The following is a 15607-nucleotide window of genomic DNA, read 5'->3' as shown; positions in this document are numbered from 1 at the left end:
TCTCTCTCTCTCATCTCTACCCAAGCTCCTTATTCTATCTTTCTTCTTTCCCCCCCAATTCTTCCCTCTCTCTCATCCATATTCGCTATCTTTTCCACCTTTTCGAATCTATACATTTTACCTGTCTTAGACTAATAAGTATTTCTCATCCTAAGAATATCAAAAAACAAATCCCATACTTTCCATAAATAACACACATACACGAACCGTGTCGAGAATATATATGCATTCAGGCATGTAAATTTTTTATCATTGATATGGAAACATATTTGTGTGCTGTGCAAAAAGTTGGGAGCGAGGATCTCAAAAATTATTATCATTTTTTATTGAAGGACAACTTTCTTTATAAAACTTTCAAGATTCAGCAACGCTAGTAAGGCCTCTTTTTTTCTTTGTCTTTTTCCTCTCCCTCATCATCTCTACCTCTTGCTGAACACTCATTGGTTTATTTGAGTGAAAAATCTCTCCAATAGCTTGAGAAGGGGGCCCTCTACCTCCCTTTTTGTCAAAAATTGAGTCTTGAATTTTTTCCTCTTTATGTGCGCTCTTTCTTTTCTTGCAATGAGTATCATCGTCCATCACACGAACCTCTTTTCCATTGAGCTCACCAACATAAGGTTCATCACCATCTACTTCATCTGAAAGCATGCAACTCCATCAGGATACCAAAATGCCCAAGAGTGCATTACACAGAAATTGTGAATAAAACACTAGTTACTTCACTGCTATATTGCTTGTCCTAGCTTTGAAGAATTTCGAGTATAGGGGTTTCATACCTAACATACATTTAAATTCAATGTCCCTAGGTATTGTGCCATCAATAATCTTGAGTGAATAAGCCATTTACTAGAAAAGTGAAGCATGGGCTAGCAACAATTGAGATGATTGCATGTAGCTCACTCACCTGCCGCTGCAGTATTGACTCTTGAAGATGCTGACATGGGATACTCGTTGTCAAATACAACAGCAACCAGCTGCTGTTTGAGGAATACCTGCAGGCATCAAACAAGTAGAATGCATTTTCAACATTGCAAAAAAATAGTATATTTTTTAACCATTAGTATGTGAGATATATGCAACTCACCCGAGTGAGAAGCTGTCTTGTTCTCACATGAAAAATCCTTAGAAACCTATCCAGACCTGCAAATCAAAACATGGTGGTGCTATTACTCATTGTTTAAAAATGAAGAGCCTCACAGACTAGGTTTGGGAAACTGCTAACTTACAGCTGAAAATTTCCCTTTCTCGACAGCATAGGAAAATGGAAGAATATCTACACATATTAACACAATGTGTGAATCCCTCTTATGGGATTTATTTCATTCAAACTTGAATGATGTCAAAAGGGCAGTAAACAATCCCAATATGAAAACTGCGCTCAGCTATATAAACTCATTACAACAAAATCCATTGACTAATCCAAGCAACCTGAAATGGTCTTATGTGCATTAGCCATAGTTTCCTAACTTTGCCACTCAGTTTCCCTTTCTTCCCACAATGTGGTCTCAGCACATTGAATTAAAATTCTAAAATTTACCGGAGCTAAAATCAAAATGTACAGCATCCGTAACCTTGGGCTTCAACTCGGCTTGTTAATTTATGCAGAATTCATACATTATAAGCATTCCTTCAACATTTGTAAGGTACGCACATCCTGCCCTTTGTGTTCATCAATTTTGTTTCCTCCAGCACCTTGACTACCTCAAGCTTCGACACTCTATGGCCTAGATTATGAAAGTAAAATAATTTCGAGGAATTCTTCTCTTTACGTTCATGAACTGCCAGATGATGGACCCTCATGGAGTCACATCGAGAGCTTGAAAGCTCATCTTTTTTTTCCAAGCAAGATCTACCTCAGGAGAAAAGGATCAGATATCCTAAAGCTGTTCTGCTCTGATCCCAGAATCATGAGCTACCTGAGCATGCTTTTTTGGCTTGCACACTTTTTAAAGCAAGGAATAGCCTCATAAAAAAAGGATGAGAAAACAGATCACATTTCTGTTGCAAAATAATCACCAATGTCGTCACCTAGTTAAAACAATGAAAGAAACCAAATCTTCCTCATTTTGCAAAGATTTCTCTCTTAAATCTCTCAACTGATGGCCACAATGATGCACAATGCACATCGTGTCTCTCCACACTCGTCATAACTTGCCACATTTCACTAGTCAATATCAGGGAAGAACATTCTCTCCACACTTCTTGGGTTCTAGCTAGTTAGTTTAGTTGCTGGGCTCAAGGCAGAAAGGCGTTGGGCATCATGGGATCTGTAGAGAGCTCATGCTATTGGTTGGGTGGAGCACGGGCCATCAGCAAAGGAGTTGATGCAGGTCGCAATCCTCAGTGGGTGAATTAGGCGGCTGATAAGGCCCTTCTCATTGCTTGCGAATTGACTCAGGAAAGGTTTCTTTGTCTTGGTGCAGGGGCACTCTAGCTCCCTTTCTGATAGTTGTATATTTGTTGAATTGTTATTGTAACAGTGTTGGCTGGTTACTTGTTAGTTTTACTGCCCTTTAATCTATTGAAGGCCGGTTTCATGGTTCTGTCACAGGGACATCACCAACTTCCTCAAGGGGGTGAGTCCGTGGTTGCTTTGATGAGGAGATATCACCATCTTTAAGGAGGTGAGCTTGTGCTTGTCTCTGGTGCAAGTATTGCTTGCTGTCATTGAATTGCAGCAAGGAGAATTCAGCAAGTATGTCACTTAGTGACGAGGATTGGGATAGGGGACAGGAGTCCTCCCAAGATGGGCAATCTTCGTTTGGGGGAGCTTCTGTTGATAGGCAGCCATATGGACCTATATCATTGAATGGACAGCCAATACCTATGCCAAATGGACAGGGTGCTCTACTGCAACAGTTTATTCATAGTCCTGGTGATGATTTGCAAGGCCAAGGCAATGGTTTTCAGCATGCAAATCAGGGACAGCAAGTCATTCCGCATCCCTTAGAGCATCCGGGATATTTTGGTGGTGGTTTAGTGTTTCAAGCAATGGCTGGCCAAGTTGGGAATGGTCAAGAAATGTTTGGAAATCACCCTATAGGTTTTCAACCTGGAATACAAGGTATGCAAGGGATTATGCTTGGGGGTATGCAGTCGGGTAAACTTTGACAGTTCAATTTAGCATCAGCAACCAACTGCTTTGCGTTAGTCATGCAAACAACTCGTTCCATACTCCCAAATGACATACTACATATGAGAGGCAAAGGCATTCCAAGGATAGTCAAGATCAATCTAACATTGTTCCCAAAGAGGGGCTATAGCATGATAGACCATTTGTTTGTATCCATCCTGCTCCAAATATAGCTGTTATTAACTAAAAGAAATCGTTTATTTGGCAACCTGCCATATGACATCTCATGAAAGGACAAACTCAGCCATAACAGGGGATGATCACAATGTGAGAAGGTGTACTCTACCCATATCCGGCAAGTGAGAGCATCATCTTGATGTGCATTTATCATGTACCAACGATCCAATCTTGCTTAATACGAAGAAAGGGCATTATGCTGAAAGGTATATCCAAGAAGCATATGCTTCAATTCCTTCCAGAGATCCACAAGGCTTAGCCGAAAGATAAATTGAGACCAATGACGACGCTCTAGAGTGAGCATGTGGGTGTTGCCAGTTGTGTTATCCCCCACCTGTGGTGCATTATTGAAATCCCCACACATAAATGCATGGTGCCTCCAGGGATACTGTTGCATTGCCTCCCAAATCGATGCTCTACAATGAGAAGATTGAGGTGCATAGACCGAGGCAAATTCAAGAATTTCACCTTGAATAAGACATTGCATAATTATCCACCTGCCCTCTTTATGATTCAATGCCACTAGAGGCTGAAGAGTATGTTTTATAAGAAAAGCAACACCAAAAAAAGAGTGCTCCCCAGCATAAAATATATCATAGCCAGCAAAATATCCTGTCCTACTTGCATACATATGCTGATTATGTTCTTGTAAAGAGACTATATCAAGCTGCAATTTATTGACATACGTCCACACAAGCTTCCATTTCCTTGTGTCACATAAACCCTGTTAGTTGAGACTCATGCATTTTATTCGTTCAAGCATATTTATAGAAATTGTGTAAGTACAGCTATGTACAGCTAAATTCTTACAAAGAACTAGATCGAGTCTGCATGTCTACCTCAAGATTTGGGCCTCTTCCTTGAGGTGACACAACAGCCTACTGAGAGGATAGAAAACCAGCAACTTCTTCTTCAGGGAAAAGAGTGCGACTTGCCCATGTGATACTGATTCCTGAATTTTCTTCAAGAGCATAACCATTGGAAGATGCAGCATTCCATGTCCGAGGAGGCAAAGGTCTCTTGGCCGAGACAAACTTCCTTGGAGTCTACCAGGTTTAAGTTCAAAGTTTTCCCCTAACTTTAGACTAAGATGTGGAGGGCGCTGAGGTGGAAGCATTGCCATTTGAGACAATCCATGCCTTTCCCTTATCTTGAGCTGCAATTGCTGGTTTATTGCCTCTATTTTTTACCATAGAAGGTCCACTACCATCCTTGTTTTGCATCAGAGAAGGCATGGCATCCGAAGGCATTTTATGCAGAACTAAAGGGCATTGTGAAGCCATGTGCCCAACTTTTTGCATTCAAAGCATGCTCCTGCAAATAAACCCCATTTGTAAGGAAGGGAGTAGGGACAGATTGGTTGGAAAGAGATAGAAGTAAGAGAGAGAATGGGGGAGGAGAAGTGAGAAGTGAGGGAAAAGGGTAGAAGGAGAAAGAAAGAAAGAAAGAAGTTTTATTAGTGTCTTCGAAAGATGGGTCTATGAGACTGAAAGAAAACCTGATACAAATCACAGTAAGGGTGGAGCTACTGAAACCAGCATCATCACCCGTGCTCAATCCTAAGTCTAATCATACATAATCAAATACATATGGATGTAACAATGAAAAGAAAAGGACTGGAGCGGAGCGGAATCCTCCGTATGTCATGTCCCCCTGGTTGGTGCATAGCCGGTGATGGGACGCTGGTGCCCGTCAAGGGGTGCCGTGCGTCTCGGTCTCCTGGACGAGGCTCGACGCAAGACCAGAGCCACCGTGACTCCCATGGGACGTATCTCGGGTCTAAACAATGACGGGAGGTCCCCCAGAGTGATCTGTGTGTCCCCTCGATGTCTCGTGTGTCGTGCTGCGATCGTCGGGTCGGGGTCTCTGTCACGTCGGCGGCTAGAGACTGGACAATCAATGTCACTCGATGGGAAGAACTCTGTGATCCTGCTCTGAGAGGTGTCTGATGATGTGGCCAAGCCCCGTCGCCTGAGTAAGTACTCTCTATGTCGGATTCCCTCGTGAATGAAGGCCGCGAGGCATCTCTGATCTGGGTAGGCGAGGAATCTGAAAAGGAGCCCGGAGCCGTCTCTGAAGAGGCAGTGGTAGCGACCTCGGATCTCGTAGTACACTGGGCACCTGAAAATAACATGCTCCTCCGACTCAACCTCCTGACAGTCGCACAATATGCATAAGCGATGCTCCCTAGGAATCCCCTCTGCTCTGCCGCTCTCTATGCGGAGGCAGTGTGATGATACCTGAAACTCTCCGATGGAGATCCGTAGTGAGTGAGGCATATGAAGCTCAGTGTACCCTGGTGGTGTGATGAATCCCTCCTCCGAAATGCGAAGACAGTAATCTCTGTAGAAACTCAGCTTCATTGGAAGCTCCCTCGGCTCCAACCAGGTCCTAAAGGTGTGTAGCTGCAGGAGATCCTCTCGAATGACCTGGTTGGTATGTGGCCCAATCGGGATGGTGGGTGGGAGTACCGGAGGGGCATCTAAACTGTACTGAAAAGGAGGTATCCTATCGATGTCAACCCTAGTCTCACAAACCATCTGTGAGTCCGTGCATACCAGCATCGCTCGTCTCCCTCTCCTGCCAACCTCATGGAGGTGTCGAGAGCCAACCATGGCAACCTCTGTCTCCCTGATGTGCAGTCCCCATATGATCTAACCCGGTGTAGATATGTGATGGTTTGAAAGGCTGCATCTAGCTAGAGTGGAGAAGCACAAAACTCGGCCTGAATGATGTGATGTGGTACAGACGGTTTCCCCTGGATCATCCGCGAGAGCATGAGGATTTGCAAGCGCTCCACCTGTGTCCACTCTATCTCTAACATGTCAGGCCCCCGAAGAGAAGAGCCTTGGTCCGAGGGTCCTGGAAGTGGGAGTGAAAGCACTATCTCTCTAGCCGAGCCAGTGAGACGTATCCCCTGCTCAGTCTGGCCTGCATCGTTGGTCTCCTCGTGAAGATCGGGCCGGAGAAGATGACCCCCAAGTAAGTGTATGAGGATACGATCTCAACTGGTGACCCACCCAAAGTAAAAGTAAATTGTTTCCGTTGCATGTTTGCTCGAGAGGTGTTAAAGATCATGACCTTGGTCTTGCCAAGGTTCACCTCCAAATCATGGGATAAACAAAAAGCCTGCAGTGCATCCAGGTGTCGCTGGAGTCCCTCGGGTGTGGATGACAAGAGTGCCATGTCATCTGCATAAAGAAGAATCCTGATGATGATCCTGGCAAGTGAGCAACCGGTCCCTCCGAACGTCCCCATGAAAGTCTCAAGCTCATCGATGTAGAGGCCAAACAGGGTCGGTGATAAGGGACAACCCCGTTTGACCCCTATGGTACTCAGGATCTCATATGTCCAACCTGCGCCTATACGAACTCGGCCCAAGACTCTCCCATACAGTGCCATGACTGCCCAGATGATCTCCTGATCAAATCCCAGTGTCTGTAGGCGTGTGATAAGACGACGAGCTCGAGGTACTGTGTCAAAGGCTTTGCGGAAATCCACAAAGCAAAGTATACCCTCTCCTTCCGTGATTTGGCCTCCTCAATGACACTCCTGAGTGTGAGTATGTGATCCATAGTTCCATGGTCTCGCCTGAAACCGGCCTGACCCTCTCCTCTGAGCCCTGTCATCTCTGCGAACAGGCTGACCGATGCATCCAATACAGCTGCATAGATCTTGGACATCACATGTCCAATCATGATAGTCCTGTAGTTACTCGGGTCCATGGGATCCCCTACCTTGTGGATGGGGGTGATGGTGTTGAGTGTCCCAAGTGCGGGGGAAGCCAAGGCAAACAACGTCATTGAATAGCTTTGCTAGGATTGGGGCTAACGTGTCGATCCCATATGCGATAAACTCAGTGCATAGCCCCTCGTGATCCTTAGCTCGGTCATTGTGCAGTTTCAATGTCGCGTCCTTGACTCCCCCTCTGGTGAACAACATGCAAGTGGTGGGACGAGGTATGTGTATGAGGTCTGGAGTGGGCTGGTGTGGGACATCATATAGATGGTGTGCATAAGTGTGCCAAACTTTCGTGTCGGTGAGGGGTGATGGGGACCTACGCTCAAGGAATCTCCGCCAAAAATCCTTAGAGTTGTTGCTGTACAAGATGTGCAGCAGCAACTCCTCATTTTGACGAAGAAAAGCCTGCTTCTTCCGACGTACGAGACGTCGGTACTTGCGTACTGTGTCTGGTGTGTTCGGGAGGTGACATCTGGTTTCAAGTCGGAGCTGTTGGCGATAAGCCTTGCACTCCGCATCGTACCAATTGTTGCAGGGTACAGAACCAAGAGGTGGTGGTCTAGTGGACCGTGTGGTGTGGGGAAAGATTTGGAGGGCAGCCTCGTGGAGTGTGCGACTAATCAGGGCAGCACGGTTCTCTATGAGTGATATGTGATCGATGTAGGTTAGGAGCGTGTTTAGGCGTCCAGAGTAGGCCGGTGAGAGGCTGTGATCAAAGTGTATGTAGTGGTAGGTGTTGTGCTTCCTATGTGGTGTGTGTGGTGTGGCTAAGCATGGGGTGGCAATAGTGAAGAATAGGTATGTGCGATCAGCTCCTGGAGGATGTGGTGCTACGGTGAAGTCGATGATACATGAAGTGAAGGTAGGGGATCCCATGATGTAATCTACTACACTAGTGCCCCCCCGTGTGGGAAGCAAGTAAAACCACCTCAGAAGGGCCATAGGTCGAGCCTGTTGTAGATGATGAGATCATGCATCCTGCCCAAATCAAGGAGTGCGTGTCCATATGGTGTAACAAGCCCGTGTCGGTCCAACGAGGTCCTAGTCATACCTGCTCCGTCTAGGTCCATGTCTGGCAGCCTGATATAGTCGTCTCGGAAGTCCAGGAGTGGTGCATGTCGTGTACTCGTCATGGCGTTGAAGTCCCCAACAAGGAGAACTTCCCCGCGGGTTGAAAGGTCTGGGATATCCTGATGTAAGGGTGCATATGGCGATGTCTCACCCTCTTCTTGTGCCACTCTGGCGAAGTGGGATGTGTCTGGCGGGAAGTAGCATATTGCTATGAAAAGGTCACGAGTGTCTGTGCATTGGATCCGGATCCACATGAATCGCGAGTGTGCGTCCTTCCTCTCAATGGAGATGGCTCCAGCGAGGGAAGACCTGTACAATATTGTGACCCCGCCTGATCCTCGGACTCCTCTTGTATCCCTTGTCTCATCCCTGAAGGCTGACTCCCATGTGTAGCCACTGACTATCGGTAGTGGACGCTCTCGGCTATGGTGTGTCTCCGTGTAAAAGACTATGTCTCGTCCTGTATAAGACTCCGAGAAGTTCCCTGGGTCTGACCATAAGGTGCCATTACAGTTCCAAATGGTGCAGTCTAGGGTCTCGAAAACCTGAGTCTCATAGGCCCCGTCTCCCTAGGGGGTACAGGTGGGAGCCCGACGGGTGCCGGTCAACAACCTACGATCTCGGACCATGGCCCATTTCCCCTTCTTGCGGGCAACATCCCGCTGTTGCAGAAGAACTCATCGCTCCTCAATCTGTAGTGGTGTCAAGTCCTCGTCCATGGACAGGGTGGGATGCTCTCGTAGAGAGACTCGACATCGGAGTGTCGCTAGACGAGCATGTGAATCTCTGAAGCGAATGACTAGGGGCTGCTCTCGGTTGAGGGTAGTAGGGGTAGCGGGGGGGGTAGTAGGGGGTACGGAGGGGTTAGCGGAGGGGGTAGCGCAGGGAGAGAGCAGGGGGTAGCGAGGGAGGGCGAGCAGGGGGTCCGTTGCGAGAGGAAGAGAAAGAAAAGGGTGAGGGGAAGAGACAGATAGAGAGAGATTGGGAGATAGAGTGAAGGCAGCACGTAGGAGGAAGGAGGTGGGAAATAGGATTATATGTCACATCAAAAAGGTGTACAATGAGGGGTGGATGGGGGCTTATATAGTCCCTCCACATTTTCCACCTATATAGCCCTTTTTCAGCCTTCATTAAAGCCATCCCTTCCCTTACAATTTCGCCCTCAAAATTTCCTGGCTCTCCCAAAAAAAGTGTACCAAAAAGCAACTACTTGATGAGATACTCTATGTAGACCTTGTTTCGAAGCACATGGCCTCTGAAACCCATGATGCGCTCCACGACATAGAGGATGTGACATTCCTCATCCATAGTTGATAGCTCAGGAAAAACTTGGACATGCTGTCCTACATGCGGCTTTAGCAAGGGAACATAGAAAACATTATGAATCTTGGAGATATTGGGTAGCTCCAACTCATATGCCACCTCTCCAACTTTGTGGATGATCTTATAGGGACCGTAATACCTATGAGGAAGCTTCGTGTTGGTGTTACCTTTCAGTGACACAACGGTTCTTATGGAGGCAAAACTGTACATAATCTCCTTCCTCAAAAGACAGATACCTCTTGCATTCATCCACATACTTCTTCTGCTTGGCTTGGGCATCCTGCATATTCTTCTTAGCCAATTGCAGAAGGTGAGAAAACTAGAGTGCCTCAAGATCTATGGAGCGCTCTAAGGCCTATGTGGAAACATGATGAAGAGAGTGCTCATGACATGTACCTCAAGTCAATTAGGTTCCAAGATAGATTAGCTTGGACTCATAAACAGAATCTTGAGTGTATGGATCCTCTAATCCACATCTCTCCTGTGGATATCCTTGATCCACATCTTCACATCTTGTAGTCCATATCCTAGGGTGGCTACTTTAATACATTCATATACCATACCTTTGCCTCTAATTATGTGCTCATGGCATCATATCTCAACACCTCCCCTTGGTGCCATGATCCATTGGCTAGTGCAAGGTGGTCACATGTGAGTTACAAGATCAAATCCTCCCCTGGGTGCTTACATGGCTATTCTCAGGTGGTCAGGTTTGATTTACAAACATATTGACTAAAGGTGGCAAGGTTTTTACTTCTCAATACAGGTTGTCGATGGTGTTCTCTTCTTTATCTGATGTAGCTTGATGCATGATGCTTTGAGCCTCAATGCTTATGTGTGGATGCCATGTTCTGTGCTATGGTCAGCTCATGCACTTGTGCTTTTGGCATGCTTTTTGTGTTCATGTGTTGCTTTTCCATTTGCAAAGGTCTTACCATGAGCTTCGTTTTGCTTCAATGGCAGTGTCTAATAGCATACAATGATTCTGACTTAACAGGCGTGTAGAGCTCGAAAAGTTGATCACTTTTCCTTTTTGGAGCATGTGCAAATTCTTCTTGGATTGAAAGTTACTGATAAAAAAGGGACCATTGATGATGTGGCACACGCTATTCACATGCTGCATGTAGGCATGTGCTTACAAAAGGACTGTTGTGCTTGGGTGGCACTGCTGATTGTGCATGCTGATGTGGCAGTTAGCTAACCCTAACCCTGGTTGTTGTAGGTTCACTTAACCATTGACCAAGGTAAGGTTTAAACTTAACCTTTAGTCTGACTAACTTAACTATGGTCTAAGCAACTGAACCTAACCACACTAACTTAACCACCCCTAACCATGCTTAATTTTTATATTTGCCACGTGTCTTTGCCTAGGGGCTGCCATGTGTCCTAAGGTCTCAGAGAGAGAGAGAGAGAGAGAGAAACTTTCTGGCTATGGCGACGACGTGCTGGAAGGTCGCAGGGAGCTCGAGGGCATAGGCTGTCGAAATCGAGGGTCAATGGATCCGGAAGCATGCCAAGAGAGTCCACAGGGAGACTTCAGCAACGGCTGCTTACCGACATTTGGTATCAGAGCCCAAGTTCTGCTTTTTTGTTGCTTCCTAGCCTGCAAGCTCCCTGCTCCCTGCTTCCGTACTTGCTCTCTGCTCCTTGCACTAAGCTCCCGTCTGTACAGCTCCAGCCCACAACTTTCTATCCATACAGTTCGTACGACTGTACGGATCTGTACTGCCTTCTCTGTACCAGCCTGCGCCGCCATCTCGTAAAAGTTCCAGTGCAGCAATCGTCCATATACTTCGACATCCATATTGATCAGTCGTACAACGCCGTACAGTTCTTACGCCATCATTCTGTACAACGATGTAGCATTCCGTACAACTTCTACGCCGTACTGTCATCCGTACTTGCACGTCGTCCGTACTGTCAGAGTACCTGTGTTTTCGTACAGGCCGCCGTACAACAGCTGGCAGCTCATTTGTACTTTAATGTAGTAATGTTTCGTACAAGTATACGGAGTCCATCCGTACAGGCTGTACCGACCGTACAACTGTACTTAGCCGTACTGATAGTTCCATACTGTTAGTTCGTACGGCTTGGAGGCGTTAGTACCTTGAGCAGTTTTCCTTTGCAGGACATTTTGAAAGGCGCTTTTGTCACGCATTTCTGCATTTGAGCCATTGTTTGGCTATAAAATTTGGGGCTTTTGCAATCACACTGCAATTTTGTAGTGAAATTTGGGGCTTTTGCAGGCAGAGTGCAATTTGTGCAACATTTGGGGCTTTCAGACCATTTTCCCTCTTTTGTATGCAATTTCCCACAAGAAATTAGGGCTTTTGCGTTTGGGTTGCAATTTTGCAGGTAAAAGGGCATTTTGGAAGTTTGCAAACAGTTTTGGACTCAGTACGAGTCAAATTGCAAACTTTTGCCACTTTTTGCAGATTTTTGGGGCATTGAGCAGAGCAGTGTGGTGCATTTTGAGCCTTTGACAGGCTGTGACAGTATTTGTCACTGGGGGCATATTATTCTTTGCAGACTTGTGCATTTTATATCCCAAGAAGGGATTTCACCTGGTCTGTCTGCTGTATTTTGTCTGAGATTATCTCGTGAAAATGGCTCAGAACAACTCAAATGAGGTGTTCGGGGTTCTCACACAGGAGGATAAGTTGGATGGCACCACTACTCCTTGTGGAGTTTCATGGTTCGCAATATCTTGGTTGGCTGGAAATCTTTGGGATTATGTCAATGGAGATGAAGCTCATGATGTGCGATTAGATATGATAATTCTAACTGTGTGATATGTTCTTACAGTCTATCTCAACTTAATGCTAGTTCTCATTCTAAACTATTGTTATTACAGCCTGATAAACTGACTGAATGCTAATCTAAGCTTGGGAACTAGATGCAAAGTCTTTATTATTACAATCTAATTTTGGCTCAATGGTTATCTAAGCCTCTGAATTAGATGGTCCCTCATGCACAGTCATTGTTATTACAGTCTGATTCTGACTGAATGCTAATCTGAACCTATGAATTAGATGGTCCCTCATGCATAGTCATTGTCACTAAAACAAGATCAATGGTTGTTTGGGATTAGTATACCTATACATGTGACTCCTTCAGCTAGAGGCAGGGGTAGAGGTACAAATACAGCACAGGTGATTGGAGCAGCCGCTCCAGGAGCTCCCACAGCAGAGCAGAAAAGATCGGACTCTAGAGATGCACAAGCTCTTTCAGTAATTTCTCTTTCTGTCAAGAGGTTCATTATACCTCATATTCGGTCATGCAAGACATCTATGGTAGCTTGGGTAATACTTGAGAGTATGTTTGCAACAAGAAACGATGCCAAGGTTTCCTTTCTGAAGCGAGAACTTTCCCATAAACATATGGAGGAGGGAGATTCCATCAATTCTCACCTCACAAAGCTTCAGGATCTCAGGGAACAATTGCTTAACATTGATGAAGTCATTCCGGATTCAGAGATGATCTCCACCACTCTGAACTCTCTTCCTGAGTCCTATCTCGGTTTCCACACCTCGCTGAATTTGTCATTGAGGGGGGGCAGCAATCCTCTCTCCTTTCACGAGTTGGTAGGACTTCTATTGCAGGAGAAACAAACACGCAGAAATATGGCAACCCGGGCTGGCGAGCATGCTATGCTCTCTAAGTTCAAGCCCAAGGGTAAAGGGGCAGCATAAGCCACATGCCAATCAGCCCACACATCAGCATAAAGCTGATTCTGGACAGCCTTCTTATAAGGCACAGGGTGATACAAACAAGCAGAAAAAGAAGGGCATCTGTCATTATTGCAAGAAGCCAGGTCATTATATTGGAGAGTGCAAGAAGCGCATAGCCAAAGAAAAGAAAAGGGACTCCGCTATGGCTGTATCAAATGCATCAGGTCCACATTGCCATGATGGAGGAGATGTTGCAGCCAACTTGGTTGAAGAGCACTATGCCTTTTTGTCATGCACTTCAGATTTTTCATTGGGTAGTTCAAATACTACAGCCACTAATCATGATGACCCATATGCTTTTTTGACTTGCAGTTACGATCCTTCAAAGGATGAATGCTCTTTTAGTGTTGATGAAACACTACATACTTGGTATTTTGATAGTGGCGCTTCAAAGCACATCACTTCCAAGAAAAATCTATTTGTAACTCTGCATTCTTCACCCACCAAGAAGAAGGTAACTTGTGCAAATAATTCTTCTTATTCAGTGTGTGGAGTGGGAGACATTATTCTCACTTCCACTGATGGCACAGATTTCAGAATTTCAGATGTACTCTATGTGCCAGGTATAAAGAAGAATTTGCTTTCAATGTCCTCACTCAATAGAGGAGGATTTCAGGTTGTTTTTTATGATGACAAGTGTGCAGTCAGAGACAAAGAAAATGAATATGCTTTGAGGTTGTCCGACACTTTGTATCGGGGTCTTTTTCAGCTTGATCTATATGAAAAAAGATCCCATCTTGCATTATCAGTTAGCACTCCCACTGCTGTGATGCAGAATGCGGAGTTATGGCATGCTAGGTATGGGCACATGAGCTATGGCAGCTTAATGACACTTCAGAGGCATGATATGGTTGATGCATTACCTCCTTTGCAGTCGCCGCCTCCTCATGCATGTGAAGGTTGCATTCTTGGCAAAATGCATAGGCTTCCCTTCAAAAAGGATGATGCAGTGAAAGCTACAAGAAAATTGCAGCTTATTCACAGTGATGTCCGCGGTCCCATGAGGACACCTGCTTTTGGGGGTTATCTCTATTTTGTTACATTCATAGATGACATAACCAACTACACTTGGGTCTATGGTCTCAGGGCAAAATCAGAAGTGTTTATGCATTTCAAAAACTTTGTGGCTATGGTTGAGAATGAGACAGGACTCAAGGTGCAGACACTTCGCACAGATCGAGGGGGGAGTATATGTCTCATGAATTTGAGACATTTCTGAAAGAAAAAGGCATTATGCATCAGCTTACAGTGAGGCTTACACCTCAACAGAATGGCAAAGTTGAGCGGAAGAATCGCACCGCCATGGAAATGGATAGATGCATGCTCACAAGTAAGAAGTTGCCTCACAGGTTTTGGCTGGAAGGCCTCATGTGTGCCAACTATATTTTAAATCGGGCTCCTACAAAGGCTTAGAAGACAATCACTCCCTATGAGGCATGGCATGGGAGAAAGCCTTTAGTGGACCACTTCAGAGTTTTTGGTTGTGTTGCATATGCCCACGTGCCTGTGGAGTTCAAACACAAGTTGTCAAATAAGGCACTAAAATGCATTTTTGTCGGATATAGTTCACAAAGCAAAGGCTATCGTCTCTACAATCCTGCTACACGCAAGTCTTTTGTTAGTAGAGATGTCATATTCTCTGAAAATTCTGCACATACAAATGCTGAATTTCAGATTCCGGCCTCTTCAAATGATGTGTTTGAGGGGATGCTTCCTATAGCATTTGGTTCCCCCGCTGAAACTCAGAATTTACAGCAACCTCCACCAGCTCCACGAGTACAACTTCAGCCCCCAACTGAATTGGTACAACCTCAGGGTGTGGATGAAGTTGTCAGGCAAGAAATTCAAGAGATAAACGCAGCCAAAACAGTCCCGCATTGGTTGCGTCAGACTCTCACGGAGAGTAGGCTTGAAGCTCCATTGCCTGGCAGAACTCGTAGTGCAGTAAGGCACATGGGGGGAGCTCATTCAGTTGAATCAGCTTATGCAAGTACTCTTCTTGATGAGGAAGAGCCTGAGACATTTGAAGAAGCAAAAGATAATGTGCATTGGATGAATGCCATGCACGATGAGTTGCAGTCCATTCATAAAAATCAGACTTGGGATGTTGTGGATTTGCCACCAGGTAAAAATGCCATAGGTACACGGTGGGTTTTTAAAGTCAAAAGAAAGCCAGATGGGTCCGTTGATTGGTACAAGGCAAGGCTGGTTGCAAAAGGATATGCTTAAAAAAAAGGCATAGATTATGAGGAGACTTTTGCTCCTACATCCAGGATGACCACCATCAGGTCAGTTATAGCCATGGCTGCAAATTTTGAATGGAATGTTCATCAGTTGGACATTAAAACAGCTTTCCTTAGTGGAAGAGGTTTATGTCAAACAACCTCCGGGCTTTGAAATTTCAGAAAATGCACTTCAGGTATGCAAGCTG

At 45.4% G+C, this 15607-nt stretch overlaps 1 protein-coding gene across 2 annotated transcripts in view; it reads right to left on the bottom strand.

Moving 5' to 3' along the window:
* Positions 1 to 257: 257 nt before the first annotated feature.
* LOC147880916 (Transducin/WD40 repeat-like superfamily protein) overlaps positions 258 to 15607 on the bottom strand; it is a 62427-nt gene continuing 47077 nt past the window's right edge. Inside the window, exons 9-11 of one of the 2 annotated variants that reach the window (XM_087369801.1) lie at positions 1085 to 1140; positions 905 to 992; positions 258 to 638 (exon numbers count right to left, since the gene is read on the bottom strand). In XM_087369801.1, the coding sequence (XP_087225927.1) occupies positions 355 to 638; positions 905 to 992; positions 1085 to 1140 (428 nt within the window). In that variant the 3' untranslated portion in view covers positions 258 to 354. The remainder of the gene's footprint in view (positions 639 to 904; positions 993 to 1084; positions 1141 to 15607) is intronic. The other variant, XM_087369799.1, reaches the window with a different exon arrangement.

This window comes from Dipteris shenzhenensis, chromosome 31, assembly GCF_047967505.1.
Source record: "Dipteris shenzhenensis isolate YYH24624 ecotype China chromosome 31, Dip_SZ_1.0, whole genome shotgun sequence".
NCBI lineage: Eukaryota > Viridiplantae > Streptophyta > Polypodiopsida > Gleicheniales > Dipteridaceae > Dipteris > Dipteris shenzhenensis.
Note: the sequence above shows the minus strand (reverse complement) of the source record. Positions and strands in the feature narration are given on the sequence as shown.